The 19,417-nt window shown below is 37.9% G+C and overlaps 2 protein-coding genes and 1 long non-coding RNA gene across 7 annotated transcripts in view; 2 read left to right on the top strand and 1 right to left on the bottom strand.

Moving 5' to 3' along the window:
• Positions 1 to 7,105, top strand: part of G3BP2 (G3BP stress granule assembly factor 2) — a 92,850-nt gene extending 85,745 nt beyond the window's left edge. For all 4 annotated transcript variants that reach the window (XM_061420497.1, XM_061420499.1, XM_061420496.1 and 1 more), the window contains 4 exons: positions 892 to 994; positions 2,231 to 2,359; positions 3,636 to 3,754; positions 4,142 to 7,105. In XM_061420497.1, coding sequence (XP_061276481.1) covers positions 892 to 994; positions 2,231 to 2,359; positions 3,636 to 3,754; positions 4,142 to 4,414 — 624 coding nt within the window. In that variant the 3' untranslated portion in view covers positions 4,415 to 7,105. The remainder of the gene's footprint in view (positions 1 to 891; positions 995 to 2,230; positions 2,360 to 3,635; positions 3,755 to 4,141) is intronic.
• Positions 7,106 to 7,353: 248 nt separating this feature from the next.
• LOC133249719 (uncharacterized) lies at positions 7,354 to 17,076 on the bottom strand. The gene is made up of 3 exons (XR_009737070.1): positions 17,002 to 17,076; positions 11,927 to 12,025; positions 7,354 to 7,514 (listed from the first exon to the last, which is right to left on the bottom strand). It is a non-coding gene; the product is annotated as an uncharacterized LOC133249719 (long non-coding RNA).
• Positions 17,077 to 17,184: 108 nt separating this feature from the next.
• The window catches only part of CDKL2 (cyclin dependent kinase like 2), a 46,885-nt gene continuing 44,652 nt past the window's right edge, over positions 17,185 to 19,417 (top strand). For both annotated transcript variants that reach the window (XR_009737069.1, XM_061420495.1), the window contains exon 1: positions 17,185 to 17,681. The gene's annotated coding sequence lies outside the window, so the exon portion shown is untranslated. The remainder of the gene's footprint in view (positions 17,682 to 19,417) is intronic.

Raw genomic sequence — 19,417 nt, 5'->3', positions numbered from 1 at the left:
TTTCTCTCTTCCTTGGACCATAAATATTTGGGCAATAGACTGCCTGAAGAATTTGGAAATACTGAAAATGCCATGTATGAAGGAAAAGGTAATAGATGTAGATGTCATGTTATATTTTTAACATAGTTATTTAATTACATGTATTTAGCAGTTAGCAGAAACTTTTGGAGGGTAACTTAAAATGATCTATTACTTCTTCTACCACCCTCAAGAAACAGTTGAGAAACATTGTTGGGGTCAGTCCTTAAATGCATACCTCTCTCATAAGGAAGAATAACAGGGAGCTAAAGGACTTCTGTGACTGTTTGAGATGCTATAAACATGTTCCTATATTGTTTTTTGTGTGCATCTTAACTTTAAGGTAGTATTTTTAGGTGCCAGAGTATACTAAATTTTATATTTTGAATTACCAAAATATTGATTTTAAAAAATTATTCATGATGTGGAGTTTATATGAACACTAAATTTGAAGGGCAGCAAACTAGATAATTAGAAGTATGTATCATATATTTTTATCTTCCAAAGATAAAGACAGCTTTTTATTTTGTATATGTATTTACATGAAATGGCTCATCTTGCATTTTTTTACTTTCGTAGCAGTATCTGTCTCAATGTGGATGTAACTTTATTGAAAAAATATGGTTGTAAAAAACAGCTTATTATGAATTATAACCTAGAGTGAGAAAACAAAATTTACCCTACAGTCCTAGATTGGTACAGAATATCTTTATAAAAATTTATGTTTTACATATATAGGACATACACTAAAAAATATTCTAGACTTAAAATTACCATAATGCCTGCTGGTGACTTGGTTGTTGCTTTAGTTTGGTTGTTTTTCTCCTGTGGAATGTGTTTCTTTATAATGTGTTTTTTTCCCTTGTATTTTAGCCGAGAGTAGAAGCTAAACCAGAAGTTCAATCTCAGCCACCTCGTGTGCGTGAACAACGACCTAGAGAACGACCTGGTTTCCCTCCTAGAGGACCAAGACCAGGTGAGTCAGCCCCTTCTGTGATCTTCAGCAGTTAGCAGTTGAAAAGTTAGAGAAAACTGAACTGAAAAAAAATTTTTTTTAATTATAATGTATTTTATATGCAAATCCTTTTAGTACCAAGTTGCTTAAAGGCTAAAGTAATCTGATATATATACAGCCTGGGTAAAACAACTTTGAGGGGGAAATTAGTTGACATGCCATAGAGACATGTATTTTGAAAATAATAAGAGAATTTTGAGACACATTTTCTTTGGTTATTGTCACTGGTTCTAAGAATTCAAAACCGAGCTGCCAATAACCTACTCTCTTACTTAGCACTCTTATCTCTTCACAGATAAACAATAAGCACACCCTGATTCTTCTTATTTTGATTGTCTTAGGTATTAAGTAAGTTGCCATGATTTTTGACTTGTTTCCATTGTTAGCTAATATATGTAGAACCTCTACTTGAATTCTATGAATATGTTTAGATTGCTTTTGGGAGGAGGTGGGAGATAGTATACATCATATTTAGAAAATATACTTTTTTAATAAAAGTGTGTTATTAAACCAGGAGTTATGGGAGCTGGGATTCATCCCAGCCTTGTCACTGAGTTTGTTATTTTGGGTAAGACCCTTAAATTGTGACATTCTCTTAAACCATTCAGTTACTACACAAATTTTTTCTGTGTGATGCCTTTTCTTTATATGCCTCATTCTGTTCCTTGTGTTAGTGGGAGGATCATATAAGATTTTATATATGTATATATGAGCACCCTAAGGTGTATAAAAGGTTATATAAATGACATTATTGCTGTTAAATTTACTGATTTGGCTATAATTTTATACAACAGTCTTTTATACAAGATTAATTTGTGAACTGTAAAGTACTAAACAAATATTTAGTACAAACACATCTCACTATCTAAAAGCAGTTTGGTGCCTGGGTGATTGCAAGAGTTTGGTTAAGGAGAAATACTTATACTTCTGATACTTGGCTTTCACATGATCAGACCAGTAGATCTCGAAGAAGGGACTTTAGCAGTCTAGTCAGTACCCTCGGTTAACACTTCAGTGTCATGTTGTTTTCTAACTAACCTACTAATAATAGGCAGTTCCACAACTCAAAGGAGCTTATTATCTTATTAAACTAAAACAAGAATATCAAGTGTTAGGGTTTTTAACTTTCATTGCTTTGAACTAATTTTTATTATATGACATTGTAAGCTTTAATATCTGCTCTGTTCCTCTTCTCAGGCAGAGGAGATATTGAACAGAATGAATCTGACAACCGTAGAATAATTCGCTATCCAGATAGTCATCAACTCTTTGTTGGTAACTTGCCACATGATATTGATGAAAATGAACTAAAAGAGTTCTTCATGAGTAAGTGGTTTACTTTGCTTTATGGTAAAATTAAGCAGGAGGCGAAGAGAATTTTTTTTCTAATCATGACTTATTCTTCTTGACTTTTATTTCGGAGAAGTATTCTGTTGTTATAATCAGGATTTTCACATAACATTATATTCCAGATAATTGACGGTAATGCCAAATATTTTTGACAACTATTTTGATTTGCTGTAGATTCTAGAGTTTTTTAAAAAAAATTTTTTTTAGACTCTTCTTCCCCTTTGTTAGTTACCCATTTTTATTTTAAACTTTTTATCTTATATTGGGGTGTAGCCAATTAACGATGTGATAGTTTCAGGTGAACAGTGAAGGAACTCAGCCATACATACACATGTATCCATTCTCACTCAAGCTCCTTTCCCATCCAGGCTGCCACATGGCATTGAGCAGAGTTCCATGTAGCTATACAGTAGGTCCTTATTGGTTGGTTATCCATTTTAAATATAGCAGCATGTACATGTTGATCCCAAACTGCTTTAACTATCCCTTCCCTTTTATCTGCTCCCCGCCCCACAGTCATAAGTTCGTTCTCTGTGAGTCTGTTTCTGTTTCATAAGTAAGTTCATTTGTGTCATTTCTTTTTAGATTCCATGTATTATGTCATATGATATTTCTCCTTCTCAGTCTGACTTCACTCAGTATGGTAATCTCTAGGTCCACCCATGTTCCTGTAGATGGAATTATTTTATTCTTTTTAATGGCTTAGTAGTATTCTATTGTATATATATTCTACACTGAGGAGAGTTCTTTTTTCATAATATGATTTTTAAAAAAACATTTACCTCTGTACATAGTATGTATATCTCTAGGTACCAGCCACCTTTAATTGGTCAGGAGTATAAGGTTATATCAGATGTTTCCCAGTGACTGTACTTAGTGTTGATTGACCTGGTTCTGTAGAGGTTAGAAGAGAGAGCTGAGTGAATCAGTCTTAAATTTGGAAATGGGATTCATCTGGCAAATACAAATCTAATATAGAAAATAAAATTGTCTCTCTAAAATGTGTAGGTAACTTTTCCTTTTGAATGGACTGATAAAGATGCAGGACAACAGAATAGGCTATTTGTTGGCATTTTAAGTGAATGACCTGTAAGAGTGAAAAGTATCTTAATGTGCACTGGCTATAGCAGCTTGCAAGTTGTGTTTTGAAATGGATCAGGAGAATGAGGTATTTCATTCTGAACTGTTAAAGTTACAAAATATCCTGTTAAAATATTTTATTTTATCCTTTGTGTAATATATATTTTCACAGGTTTTGGAAATGTTGTGGAACTTCGCATCAATACCAAGGGTGTTGGGGGAAAGCTTCCAAATTTTGGTTTTGTGGTTTTTGATGACTCTGAACCAGTTCAGAGAATCTTAATTGCAAAAGTAAGTGACTTAAATGGCATGATTGAATACCTTCTTATTCCTGTTGTATTTAATGTGCATTAGTCTTTTTTAAATGGTACAGTTAAAAATAGTTTACTATGAACTAGTATTTATGCAAAGAATAAAGATGTGTTAGTAGTTTTAAAATTTGAGGTATGGGTCATTTTAAAATAAATTTGTTTCATTATTTACGCTGGTAAAGAAAGTTGGATATTGAGAATAGATTGCATGTTGAGAATTTTGAAAGTTTTTTTTGTCTTTTAGGATTTTCTTACTTTCTTACGTAAGTGATTTCTTACTTCTGTAAGAAAGTAAGAAAATCACTATTTCTTACACCACTATTACTGTCTAACCTGCCCATGTACATTTTTTTCTTCCTTTTTAAAGCCAATTATGTTTCGAGGGGAAGTACGTTTAAATGTGGAAGAGAAAAAGACAAGAGCTGCCAGAGAGCGAGAAACTCGAGGTGGTGGTGATGACCGCCGGGATATTAGGCGCAGTGATCGAGGTCCTGGTGGTCCCCGGGGAATAGTGGGCGGTGGAATGATGCGCGACCGGGATGGAAGAGGACCCCCTCCGAGAGGTGGCATGGCACAGAAACTTGGCTCTGGGAGAGGAGCTGGGCAGATGGAAGGCCGCTTCACAGGACAGCGTCGCTGAGGCTCCACTCTTGGCAGAGTCTTGGCAGTGGTACATTATTCATCGTGTTTGCATTCTTGTTAATTTTTTTTTTGGCTTTGGAATGTGACACAGCCTTTTTGATCATTTCTTTGATGTGAAAAGCATCTTTCAGTTATCAGTTAAATTGAGGTGGACATTATTTCCCCAATTTTACAACAAGATTCGCATTGTTAATTTATAAATCTAGACTTGGAGAATTAAGGACTGAGAAATGACCATATCTTAAACTGTCTACAACAAAATGAACTTAAAAGGACATGCCCAACTGAATTCAGGTCCTTTGAGTCAAAAAAATCCTCTGCTGCACATTTTGTTTAAGTGTTACTGTTTCTGCCTATTGTTGGAAACACAAATAGTGCAATTTGTGCAATTGGAGAATCTTGCCTTTTTTTCTTGGCTCCCCCCAAAAATACAAACCAACAGAAACTTGTTATGCACTCATCAGAATGCACTAATGGGTACTCTGAACTCATTAACCTTGACATCTGCAACAGGAGGCAACAGGGGAAAAAAATCTTTCATCTTTTTTTCCAGTAGAGCATAGTTTGTGAAATGATGAGGGCATTTTTACCTGCTTGCTGTGACCAGCGTGTGTACACATAAACCTTAACAAGACTACAAGTATATTCCAGAAGGAAGTCATTTAGTTATGAACTAAATAAAGATCAGAACTTCAAATGCTACGGTCTTGAATATTAGACCAGATTTAGTAGCTCCATATCTAAGGTTTTTTTCTACCTGCCCCTCTTCAGTACAGGGATGGCTGGCTGCTCAACACACTCCTCCTCCCCCTTTTCCTTTCTTTAAGCTGTGTACAGTGAAAATTGTCTTTACTGTATTTTTGTTCTCTGGTAATGTAATACGCATGATGGTGCCTTCTATTAATACATCATTCCAGTCTTGCTGGTAATTTTGTACAGTATAGTGTATAAATTGCTGTGCTGCAAAGCCAAACAGCTGCAAAATGTTGAGAAATCATTGAAGTATATAAAAATTGCAGTATCTTTAAAATCAGTAAAATTAACTAGAATATTATTTACCTTGTTCTTGAGTTAACAACTTTGTGTTCTCTGTGGGAGGGAGTCTTGTGTGTTTGGGAGGGAGAGTGAAGGAGGAAGTCAGTTATTTGAGTCAAAGTCTCTTGTTGACTTTTCTCTTAACCTGAAGGTGAACGTTGAAGCGTATCACTTGAGAGGTGCTTGGAAAAGTCAGTCAACTTGATGTACATTTTTAGTGACCTTTTAAAAGCAGTCAGATTCCATAAATGGCACGTAAACCTGAAGTGAGGATACTGCAATTTTCGGAGAAAAGAACAGCAGCTCTTAAGTGTTTGCATTTTCTATTTGGGGGGGCAGGGAACTGTCATTCATTTTGCACAATTCTTGACCTGATGTCAGCACCCGAGTGGCTCTGAATTTAAGTCTGGGACGACATCTTTTATTTTTACATGAATCTCTAAACAATTCTGTGAGCAAAGTTTGTAGCTGCTGGATTATTGTCTGTCTTTATAGCAAGTTCCGGTAAACCACAAATATGACAAAGGATATCCGATTTTATGCTTGGAGTATTTGGTACCTACCAGTTTCTGATGTTTCAGGCCAGGAGTGGGGTAAATAAGTGTGACCACTTAAAGCTGCTTGTAGCATGGAAGACTTCTCCATTCTGTCTTAGTAAAAGCAAACAAAAAATGCACTTGACATAATAGCAAACTGTTTCTTAATTATGAAACTGTTTGCTATTTAGTAAACTAGCAAATGATGCACATATTTTGTTTTCCATGTACCGGGCAATGTAAGTAAAATTAAGCCTATCCCTTTTTCCCCCCCTTGAATGAGGTCTTCCATGTTCGAGGAAAAGTCTTGCACTATTGGATATATTTTGGGGACACAGATTTCTCAATTTCCATTTTGGGGGGCTTAAGGATTTTTTTTCCTGTTTGAAATACATTTACGCTTTCTAATGTATAGTACTTGAAGTTCTTACAAGAAAATTACTTTTGAGTTTTGAAGCTTTTATTCAAACTGCTTTTAAATAAGTGGTTTCTTGTCAGTGTTTTTTTTTTTATATATATAGCATATTGTTCCTCTTTCATTTCTTTCTCTTCCTTCATTTGATATATATATATATAAAATTTTCAATCCAAGATATTGCCCTACCGCCCATGAAAACTGTTCTGGCACCAAAAGTAATGATAAATGTTAAGTGTAATAGAAAATTAAAGCAAAGAGCCATTCAGCTTCAGTCTCTACATACCATGAATAAAACATTAAAACATCACATGGAGAAGTTTACATGGTGATTGTTCACCTGCAGTACTGTGGACTTTTAACATTTTGTCCCCTTTTCAGTGAACCAGAGTAAAAATATTCATCTACCATAACTGTTATTTGCTGGGTTTTTTTATTGTTGTTGTTTGTTTGTTTTTATTTTTTGGATGGTAATATTCTATTCTATCCTTATGACACTATTGCAACCAAATTGGCTTTACCATCTTGGCTTTAGTAGGTATAGAAGACAATGGATTACCATCTTTATTGCTGTAATGTGTTAAGCATTATATGCTAGTAGTATCTAGTTTAATTGTTTCAGGTGGAAAGTATTCTTTGAGTTTCCATTTTGAATGTGTTTGGACTAAACAAACAATAAACTACTGATGTCTGCAGCATTTTATCTATGTCCCTAATTTAATCTATAGGTTTGTGTTCTGAAATATTTTCTCCCAGTGGCATTTCACACAACCTCAGTAAAATAAGGAATTGTTCTAAAATCAACTGATTATTATTTGTGAAATTTGATACATAAATTATTTAAGTAAGACTTGAACATAATTACTTGAACTGAGATAGATCCCAGTTCAGTTAGATAGCTGATAAACAAGATAGAGAATGTTAGACCAGAATAATAAGTGGTGAGGAAGGTAAGAAGCAGACTACTAAACATTTATTTATTTGTTTTTAATAATCTTGGGTTTTCCAAAGGATTGCTACTTCATCTCAGAAGGAAGAGAGGATGGGAAGATCGAGGTGATCTGAAGTTATGGACATGACCAGTTCAGCAATTGGAACAAATTTGTGAAGCTCTAAAAGAATATTAAAAGGGAAAAGAATCATTCAGTCATAATTAACAAATATATTCTTCAAATGAAAAATAAAATCATAAGGCATATGTAATTTTAGAACTTGAGACTTTTACTTTGTTAACAGGGATAGTACAAGTGAATTTTTCCTGATATATTTATAACACTGTATGAAGATTCCGTAAATCAATCTTTACTAGTTTGTACTGGAGAAAAGCTAGACTGTTATTCAAGTACTTTTAGGAAGTAAGACTTAAGATTTTTTAAGTGTCTATTAGGCTCACTTTCAATTATAATGTATAATAACATTTAATTTTATGGCTATGGAAAAACATTCAGAAGGGATAAAATGTATGTACCATACTATATTGAAAACAAATTTGAAGAAGTAAAATATCGTTTGGTCCAGGAAATATGGAACAAAATATTTGAAAGTTGAACCACACATGATGCTTCGTTTCAATTGTGTTATATAATATAGTCTTTGTATCAAGTAAATGAAAATGTAATGAATAGATGTTCATATTTTTTCTTCAGGATAACTTGCTCATCATAATTTATATTTCAACTTCAGGTGAATACTTGATTTTTTTTTTTTTTTCCTTTTCAGTCTGTTTTCATAAGACTTTCTAATTATTGTCTTGATCATTTTAATGCCAGAATTCTAAAGTATCTTAAATGACTGGGTAAATGAATTATGTTTTATTATGTTCTGAAAGATTTCCCTTCATAAAAGATATGAGTAGTTTAATAGATCATAAAAGATGTCAGTAGTTTTGTTTAAAGCCATTTGCATAGTTAAGTCAGAATTCCTTCAGTTTTCAAGGTATTTTTGACAATTGAAGTCTTCCAATCTGTTTATGTAGTATGTAACCACACCTTATACTTAAGAATTAATAGGAAATGAAATTGGTTTTTAGCATTACCAAATACTGGGCAAAATACTATAAGTGAGAGTTTAGAATTAAACATTCACAGTAAGATTACTACTCTTGTCCCTGATCTCCTAAGAGTTTTGATAAAGCTGGCTGCCTACTTGGAATGCTTTCAGTTTTATGACAATAAACTCATCACCCCATAACCACCACCACCTGCCCCCTACACACATACCTATCCTTTCTGTCCTCAGCCTCTTTCCCCACAAGTTTTCTCTGAATGGTTTCATTTAGGCCAGGAATTACCTTAGCTTCAGTATATTGTCCATTCAGTAAATTTCATGTAGTGTGATGATAAGAAGTGGGCTTTGAAGATAGCCTGGCCTTGAATGGGAACTCCACCATTCAGTGGTTAGCCATTTTCTGTGCTCCTGTTTAACTCATTTGTAGACTAAGGAGGAGGAGTGTGAGGATTCAGTGAGTTAATACATGAAGCTCCTGGAACAGTGTATGGAGCGTTCAGTTAAGTGTTGCCTGTTACTTTTTTTTATACAGTTGAATTTCTACTGTCTACCGATAATTATGTTTCAAACATTTCTTTTTTTAATCCTATTTTGCCTTGTCCCCTTTTAAAGTCCTGGTGGTGGTTTAGTTGCTAAGTCATGTCTGACTCTTGTGACCTATGGACTGTAGCCTGCCAGGCTCCTCTGTCCATGGGATTCTCCAGGCAAGAATCTTCCCGACCAGGGCTCCTGCATTATAGGAAGATTCTTTACCAACTGAGCTATGAGGCAAGCCCTTTGAAATTCAAAATTCAGAAGTCCAAAGCCATGTGTTTTCTAACTGCCATGCTTCTCTAAGTGGTGTGCATACCTAATTCTGTGATAGTGAACATCTCTGTTAGCCTAAAAATGTTTGAAGTCTCATCTGTTCTGCTTAATATTTTCTCTTTGTCTCCCTTCTGTCCATTTTTCAGGATGAGGAACAAATAGCATTTGTTCATGCTATTCTGATTAACTTTCACTGGCTTATTTAATTCATTAACGATTGAGCTTCTGCGTGCCAGGTGTGTTTTAGGTACTGTTGATAAATAATGAAATAAAACAAGGTTCCCTGCTCTCAGGTTAAAAGGTCTGAAACAGTGGTTGCATATTTAAGGTAGCTAAGGGGACTTCCTTCACAGTCCAGTGGTTAAGATTCCGTGCTTCCCACCTCCGGGGGAGCTCAGGTTCCATCCTTTTTTTTTTTTTTTTTAAGGAAAAACTAGGAAGCCGACTGTGAGGAGGTTGGTCTTCATGACAAAAACAATAGGAAGTTGGTTTATTTGGTAGGATGGTAATTCTATTTTGAAATACCTGGCTACAGAGTAAGCAAAGTGAAGGAGTTAATGAGTAAGTTGGATGAAAGGATGCTGTATTTCAGTAAGCCATGATAGTAGAGTGGTTGTACTAGCTTGGACTAGAGTGATGTTAGAAACCTAAACAATTTGAAAGAGTTTGTGGGTAAAACAGCGTGGTCTTGGTGAGGAAAAAGGTAGTATCAAAGAATCCAAAGTTGTTCCCTTGCATAACTACAAAAGCAAAGTGATATGTAGAAAGTTTTAAAACCAGCCTTTCATGATGGGGAGGCAGGAGTGTTCTAAAAAAGTGTATGTTTTAAAAAACCATGCTTTCTTGATGGGGAGGCAGGAGTGCTAGTGGAACCCTCTTGGATTTTGATATGAAGTGGACCTAAAAGAAGAAGCTGTATAGGAGAGTGTAATTTAGACTCGTGCCTTTTAATTTCCAAAAGAGTATATAGAATGATTTATGTACTGTGTTTTAACACAAAAAAGCATGCTGTGCCCATTGTAGAAAGTACAGATAATCCCACAGAATGAACTTGACAGTGTAACCCATGGATGATTTCTATAAACAGCTTGGTGGGTGTGGGGGTGTGTTTTCCTTCATAATTGTTTTAATGAAGACAGACCACTTAACACTGTTTGTCAAGTGTTTATTGAGCACCTGTGTGCCCCAGGCCCTGTTCTTGAGGATACATGAGCAAGAAGTTCCTTAGTAAATAAGATGTAAAAGAAGATAATACAAAGCAACTGAGTGGCAACTTTAGAGACTGTTCCCCAGTCACCTAGAGTTGACACGGGATATAGGAGCACTCCAGTCAGAGGGACCAACTAATGTAAAGCCTACGAAATTAGAAAAGTGAAGAGGGTAATGAGAACCTGCTGCTGCTAAGTCGCTTGTCGTGTCTGACTCTGTGCGACCCCGTAGACGGCAGCCCACCAGGCTCCCCTGTCCCTGGGATTCTTCAGGCAAGAACACTGGAGTGGGTTGCCATTTCCTTCTCCAATGCATAAAAGTGAAAGTGAAGTTGCTCAGTTGTGTCCAACTCTTAGCTACCACATGGACTGCAGCCTACCAGGCTCCTCTATCCATGGATTTTCCAGGCAAGAGTACTGGAGTGGGGTGCCATTGCCTTCTCTGATGAGAAGCTGGGATAGGTGGAATTGGGGTTCAAGGGGTGGCAAAGTGATAAGAGGTGAACTAGACTGGATCATGTAAGCAGCCCACATACTGAGTTTATTTGGAGAAACTAATTGCTACATATATACTATACTAACCTAAAGCAATCTACAGATTCAGTGCAGTCTGTTTCAAGATTCCAATGGCATTTTCCACAAAATAGGATTAAAAAAAAAAATCCTAAAACTTGTTTAGTAAGTAAGCATTAGTCACTCAGTCATGTCCAACTCTGTGACCCCATGGACTACATAGCCTGCCAGCCTCTGTCCGTGGAATTCCCCAGTCAAGAGTACTGGAGTGGGTTGCCATTTCCTTCAATTGCAACATGAAGCCATTAATTATGAAGACAGTTAATCATGTGAGTGATATGCTGTGTACAGGTTAGGTAGGAGGTTAAGAATGGAAACTGGAGGCTGTTGTGATATCTGAGGGGGAGGGAAATAGATTTAGGTTATTTTTTGGCAGCTGACATTAGGTGTCTGAAAGGAATTGAGGCAAGTTCTAAATAGCGTAAGTATACAAATCGATAAAAACTAACCAGTAAAATAGATATCTTTACACCCATTTTCATCTCTCAAAATTGAGTTTTCTCCAATATCTGACCTAATATTTAGGCAAACCCAGGTGTAGTTATCTTTTATGGACAATGAGACGGAGGCTCATAAAGTGTATATAGTTACACAAGCATGAAGTAATTTGAAATACTGGATTAGCTAAAAGTGTTGCTCTGCTTCAAAAAGTAATTTTAGAAAAAAGATGAGTTTTAAGCAGTGAGAGTTTAAACTTTGCAGTGAATTTTACTCTGGCTTTATTTTACAAAATTGAAAAATATCAGTTTCCAGCATGAGTAGGCCTAAAATTAACGATCCTTTAATCAGGAACTACAACATTCAGGAAGTTCAGCATTAATTAAAGTAATGAGGCAGGGTGTAGACTTGGAACAGAAACTAAATACCTGTTAAATACTGTGAGAAAAATTTTGAGGACCTATTATTTTATTTAGGTTACTACAACTTACTCTGATAATCTGATTTTCCTTTATTTTTAAAGAGGTGAACTAAAGCTTGGAGAGGTGAAAACAAAGCTCTACTTGACATGTAGCAATGAGGATAGTGACCTGGAATAGAAAACAGATGTGAGACATTTCAGTTGGAATGTAGCTTACCAGGAAGGATTAGTGATGTTTCAAAGCAAGCAGTGAAATTACCAATATGTGTGAAGGCAGTGAGAAAGATTTGTACAGCAGTTAGTGAATATTAGCATCTTCTTTGGTGGCACAGACAGTTAAGAATCTGCTTGGAGTGGTGATGCAGGAGACCCATGTTCGATCCCTGAGTCAGGAATATCCCTTGGAGAAGGGAATGGCAACCCATTCTAGTATTGCCTGGAGAATTCCATGGACAGGGGAGCCTGGCGGGCTACAGTCCATGCGGGTCACAAAGTGACATGGCTGAATGACTTAACACATGTGCCAGAAACTCTGCTCCCTGGGTGCTGGCTGGCAATACAGCTGATGCAGCCTACCCTCAGAAAACTTGTAGTTTTTGAGGGAGGCAACAGACAAACAGTTTCAGTCCTCATTAGTCCTGGGCATAATACAACTCATTTAGTTCCAATAGCAATCCTGTGAGGTAGTTCAGTTCAGTCACTTAGTCGTGTGTGACTCTATCCAACCCCATGAATTGCAGCACGCCAGGCCTCCCTGTCCATCACCAACTCCTGGAGTTCACTCAGACTCACGTCCATAGAGTCGGTGATGCCATCCAGCCATCTCATCCTCTGAGGTCCCCTTCTCCTCCCGCCCCCCAATCCCTCCCAGCATCAGAGTCTTTTCCAATGAGTCACCTCTTTGCATAAGGTGGCCAAAGTACTGGAGTTTCAGCTTTAGCATCATTCATTCCAAAGAACACCCAGGACTGATCTCCTTTAGAATGGACTGGTTGGATCTCCTTGCAGTCCAAGGGACTCTCAAGAGTCTTCTCCAACACCACAGTTCAAAAGCATCAATTCTTCGGCACTCAGCTTTCCTCACAGTCCAACTCTCACATCTATACATGACTACTGGAAAAACCATAGCCTTGGCTAGACGGACCTTTGTTGGCAAAGTAATGTCTCTGCTTTTGAATATGCTATCTAGGTTGGTCATAACTTTCCTTCCAAGGAGTAAGCATCTTTTAATTTCATGGCTGCAGTCACCATCTGCAGTGATTTTGGAGCCCCCAAAAAGTCTGACACTGTTTCCACTGAATCCTGTGAGGAGTCCTATTTATTTTACAGATGAATTAAACTCAGGCACAGTGGGGTTGACTGCTTTTCCAATAGCATATGGTTAATAGTAGATAGAGCTAGTAGAGGATGTAATAGTGACTGGAGATGGGCTGTTCCTTCATCACTCCCAGGGGTGGTATGAAAGGCTTCAGGAGGTACATTTGAGATCTGAAATGAAGAGATGGCAGCTTTAAGGAAGAAGAGCATTCCAGATGGAGCCAATGCTGTGCTTGCAAGGAGCTTGGTGTGTTTAAGGACATTAACACCAGTGTGGCCATGATAGTAAGCAGATGATATCAAGAGGTAGTGAAGTGAAAGTCGTTCAGTCATGTCTGACTTTGTGACCCCATGGACTGTACAGCCAATGGGATTCTCCAGGCCAGAATACTGGAGTGGGTAGCTGTTCCCTTCTCCAGTCAAGAGGTAGGTAAGAGCTAAATTGAGGATGGCCCTGTAGTTGGATTTTACTCTCGAACTGGGATTGTAGGCATCTGGGCAAGGAAATGATGTGAGGAGCCTGTCAGGAAGGGATGCTGTGTTATAGCAGTGGTCTCTTGGAGTAGTGAAGATGGTGATAAATGGTCAGTTAATAACTGGGATACAACCTATAAGACTATAATGGATTTGATTTTTTTTTTTTTCTTCTTGTTTTGGCTGCACCACATGGCATGTGGGATCTTAGTTCCTCCATCAGGACTGAACCCTTGCTCCTGCACTGGAAGTGTGGGGTCTTCACCACTGGACTACTGGGAAAATTCCATTATGGATTGAATTTTGAATGTGAGGGAAAGATAATATTCAAGGATAACTCCTAGGATTTTGAAGCAACTTGGGTGGAAGGCAGTACTCTTACTGAGATAGAGAAGGAGATGAAGGAGCATGAATTAAATGTGGAGGGAAAAATCAACATTTCTCTTAGGGATTTCCCTGGTGGCCTAGTGATTAGGATTTTGGGCTGTCACTGCCACAGGGAACTAAAATCCCTGTGGAACTAAAAGCCACATGGTGTAGCCCAAACAAAATACCAGTTCTGTTGTATCCATGTTTTGTATGCCAATTGAATATCCAAGAAAAAATGTAAGGCAGTATGATATTGGAATTCTGAGAGTGCTATGCTGTGATTGGTCAGTATAGGTCTTTGCAGCTATTGGGTTAGATGAGATCATCTAGCAAGAGAGCACAGAAGAGGCTGAGGACAGCGCTCAGATAATCCCCGCATTTAGGGTTCTACAACAGGAGAACATGCAGAGAAAACAGATAAAATGTGGCAAATATTGGTGTCAAGGGAAGCTAAGTTTTGGGAATTTGTCTTGCAAAGTATAGTAAGTTGTTTAAATGCTGCTGAGAGGTCAAATAATTAGATGGACACTCAGATGGTAAAGAACTTGCCTGCAATGTGGAGACCCAGGTTCAGTCCCTGGTTCGGGAAGATCCCCTGGAGAAGAGAATGGCTACCCACTCCTATATTCTTGCCTGGAGAATTCCATGGACAGAGGAGGCTGGCGGGCCACAATCCATAGGGTTGCAAAGAGTCAGACATGGCTGAGTGAATAATACACAACTGCTAAAATAAACAGACCCTGAAATGTGTAATAGTTCAAACGCAATAGTTTTCCCCCCTCATATAAAAAAGGAGTGGTGGTGAAGAGGTCAATAGTCGCTCCCTCACACAATCATTTAGGGACCTAGATGAATGAAGGCTCTACCAGCTTCACAGTGTGGTTTGAAGATCACATTATAATCATCTCCATTACTGCTAGATGGAAGGCAAAAGTAACATGGAGGATCTTGAATGGAGATTTTCATGGGCAAGGTCTGGGAATGGTACACATCTCATATTCCATTGACTTCAGTCACATGACCACCCCTAACTGCAATGGAAATTTCAGAAAATAAGCGAGCCACACATAGAGAAAAAAGGAGCCAGCTTATTGTGAGTGTCCAGTAGTCTGCCACACACAGATGGCTTTATATAGGTCGTAATGACTTTTGGGAAGAACTATTCCAATGAAGTGAAAAGGATGAAAGCCCAAGAGAGAACAGGAAATTAACAATTTTTTATGTAGGTTTGCTATGAATATCTTGGAGAAGGAAATGGCAACCCACTCCAGTATTCCTGCCTAGAGAATCCTGTGGTCTGGGGAGCCTGGTGGGCTGCCGTTTATAGGGTGGCACAGAGTCAGACACAACTGAAGCAACTTAGCATGCATGAGTGCTATGAATATGAACAGAGGAAGGGGATAGAGGCTGGAGGGAGAGAGGGAACATCAAGGGAGAGTTTGTAAGAGTCATCAGTGCAAACAGAATATGCTATTTTTAACATTTGAGGAATGGATTCCAGGTTTATACTATTATGATATAACTGTGTTGGTGACTGACAGATCAAATATGGTGTATATTGAATTTGACCAAGTATTCTACTTTAGGTTTCCAAATCTATTTGTCTTAAACACTTTTAAATGTGGCGATGAGTCACTGAATCAACTACTACATTGTGAACAGAATTATCTTTTCTATGACAAATGTCCATCCTTCCATCAAAGAACAAGAACTGCAAAATGAGTCAGTCTGTTTTAATAGAATGATAGAATGCATTCATAGCTGCATGAGCCATAAAATACTGAAGATAACCTTACTTTTTTAGTCTGAAGATTTTATGGCCCTTCCGTTCACTTGGTAACTCAACTGAAGTGATCCCAAAATCCCATGATCATTCAGTATCTCATGAGACCTAAGTGAGAGGTTTTTTAAAGTTTTCTTGCAAGAAACTGACTGAAGCACATTGTTTTGGGATATCCAGATACATAGAGAATGATTGTTGCCGAGTTATTTAACAGATGACTGCTAAGGTGAGGAAGAATTGGGCTGCTCAAAGCTAAAATATATAAATTTACTGAAAAAGATTTCTGGGCCAGCTATGAATTTCTTCTCCTCCTGTATGTCTATTGTTTTATTGCAATATCATTCACATACATAAAATTCACCCCTTTAAAGTGTACAATTCAGTTTTTAGTAGCTCTGCTATCCAGGACACACTCCTAACTGGATCAAGGAATTACAGAGACCAAATTCCATTATAAAATGGTTTTTATGATTTAATGTGAAAATAACAGAGTTTAAGGCATCCTCATACCTTACCTTGCAGAGGTATGGAATGAGGAAAAACCCTGTTTTGTGTGTGTGTGTGTGTGTGTGTGTGTGTGACTTAAGCATCTGCATGATTCTGACCTACCAGTTTTGCCTAATCATGGATTGACTTAGTCTTTGCCTTAAACATAGCATTCCTAACTGCACCCTGCTTGGCTGTCTGTCATATGCCAGTATTGCTCATGTCTTTTAGTTCCCCAACCGTCTTAGCCACTTTCCTGTTATTTCATCCCTGTCCTCCCTTCCCCTTTCGTTATCTCCAAAATATTTCCCTCACTTTCAGTGCCCAGGCTGTCCTCCCCAAGGTCCCTTCTAACGTCAGTTCTGTCGTCACTTACCTACCTTCACCTTGCCTCGTTTACTTATCACCTCCTATATTGTCACTCTCATCTACCTGTCCCACACTGGCCCCACTGCCCAGACCGGAAAGGAAGCGTCGAATCGCTTCCAAGCCCGAACATTCCCGGGCGAGGGCTGCAGAGCCCACTTCCCGGCTCAGTGGAGGAGTTTGAAGAACGCTTCATCGCACTATTTTCACGGTTTCTCCCTTCCATTTTCACCCAATCCTACAAAACCACCACCACTTTTAGCCTCTCCGTGAGCACCAGAATCGCTTGTTGCTCCCAGTCTAGAGGAGAGATCTCCCACCGAAGGAAAGAAGGAAAGGTGCTCCCTTACTTGAGGACGTAGGTGTATGCTGATACTAGCGTCTGCGCATCAGAGATTAGATCGAGAGCCGAGCCCCAGGTGAACTGGCTGGATGGGTGATGCTAAGCCAATCAGAGATCTTGACGACAGAGCTCAACCAATCAGAACACGGGCGGCTTGGCGCACTCGGGGGCGGGCCTGGGCGGGTGAGGATCCGCCCCCTTGCAGCTTGGAGGCCAACGCCTTCGCTTAGGGCTTGCCAGAGCTGAGCCGTTTCACTGACTACAAGGACCAAGCATCTTAAGAGCTGCGGGGCGGTGCCCTCTCACCTTCGCTAATTTCCGTACAGGCCTTGGCCTTAACAGGTGTTGGTGCCTGCCGTGGACGCATTTCGACCCCGGCCGTATCTCTCTCTGGAGACTTTGTGCCTATGGTTGGGGACAGAGTGAGGTCGTTGCCTTGACGACGACAGCATGCGGCCCGCGGTTCTCCTGAGTGTAAGCTTGCGGCGGGTTGAGGCCAATCTGCCTACCTGCCTGCTTCACCTGGGACCCGTGACTGCGTCCGCAGAAGAAATAAAGACAGCTGTGGAATTGCTAGTTTGCTAGTCAGCATCTTTTAGACCTGCGAAGAAGATGCTCTTCACCTCAATTTTGTCTCCAAGTTGAAAACCTTTGGGACTTTCCACGCGGAAAGATTTAAAACAAACAGTAAGTACAATACTTTTTAAAGCTTCAATTATCTCGTTCTTTCACCTATAATAGATTTTGTGTCTTTAACACAATAAAACAGCGTTATTTTTATTATCTAAATTATTGGTAGAAGAACCCTATGCTTCCTTGGCATATGTCCAGAGCTACAGCATTGCCAATTGGTCAGATTTCCTTTTAGTTTGTATCACCCTTTACATTTACAAGTAGAAGGCATGAGAAGTTATGGTTTATGAGTAACCGTTTCACGAAACAAGAAGCTTTTTCAGCCTTGATACTTTTAAGGTATTTGTGGGCAGTGCCACTTGAAAAAGCAAGTGTGTTCAATGTACCGTGACCCAGTGTGCAGCTGGTTGGAGAGTACATGTGGATTAGTTAACTTGCAGAATGTTAGCTTGTGACATGCTTAAGGTAATTTTAATTTTGTTCACTTTGCATTTCCAAATATTGAGGACACCAATTACAAATTTTTTTTAAATGGTTCAAGTTATAGATTCCAGCTATTTTTGTCCTTGGTATAATAAGCCTAAAGTCTAGTCCTTAATAAAATATGCCGTCTTAGTGGAAGGAAAAAAAATTAAGGAAAGAGAGAGAATTACATTGATTTTTTTCAAACACTGACATTTTATTTTAAAATAGTTAATAGAAGTTAAATGGAAGTTAAAATGTCAAATGTATGGCAAGTTAGTGTCAGGGACAGTTTATGGGAGAACCTCCTATCAGAGCTGGTAGTAAAATAATGACATAATTGGGTTGGTGTTGACTGGGATTTATTTTTTCTCCTTTCGAAGATCAATCTTCTGATTTTCCATGTTTATCAACATATATATATATTTCATTTAACCTCTATTAACTTTCAAATAAAATGTCAGTGTTTGGAAAAAATTATCAGTGTAATTCTCTCTTTCTTCTTTCCTTAATTTTTTTCCTATCACTAAGACAGCATATGTTACTAAAGACTAGACTTTAGGCTTATCATACCAAGGACAAAAATAGCTGGTGTATATGTATATATATATATATATATATCCTAAATTGTCAAATGTAAACTGATGAAAATGTATACATTGGGTTTTCACAGTTTGCTAGAACAAAGAGAATATTTGTCTTAGTCATTAGTGTACCAATAGGGAAGAAAGGAAAATATCACACTTCACAGTCTGGGTGGGTAAATTAATTTTAGATTGCCATAAGTACACAACTAATGTTATAGGTAAGAATTTGTTTCTTTCCGAGTTTTATGAATGAGTGTTTCTATGTTGTCAGGTTAAAAAATTTCAATTATGAATCATCATTTGAATATATATTTTGTTGTTTAGTAGCTAAGTCGTGTCTGACTCTTTTGTGACCCCATGCACTGTAGCCCATCAGGTTCTTCTGTCCATGGGATTTTCTTTTTCAGGCAAGAATCTGGAGTGGGTTGCCATTTCCTTCTCCAGGAGATCTTCCCAACCCAGGGATTGAACTTGTGTCTCCTGCACTGGCAGGTGATTATTTCTCAGCCACCAGGGAAGCTGGAATATAGTACCAAAGACTTTTTTTCCTCCCAAAACTTTTAGAATCACATTGGAATTAAAAGCAATATTTTTTATTTTCTGCTTCTGGAATTTAATTTCCAAAACACATGTAAAAATAAATTTAACTTTGAGGTTGTAGTTTATTAGTTTTTATATTTCTTGACAATCAAAACTTATGAATTAAAACCTAACTGTATCTGGACTGAAAAGTTTCTTTCT

Source organism: Bos javanicus, chromosome 6 (genome assembly GCF_032452875.1).
Source record: "Bos javanicus breed banteng chromosome 6, ARS-OSU_banteng_1.0, whole genome shotgun sequence".
In the NCBI taxonomy this organism is placed as follows: Eukaryota; Metazoa; Chordata; class Mammalia; order Artiodactyla; family Bovidae; genus Bos; species Bos javanicus.
The sequence above is the reverse complement of the archived record's forward strand: the minus strand, read 5'-3'. Positions and strand labels throughout refer to the sequence as shown.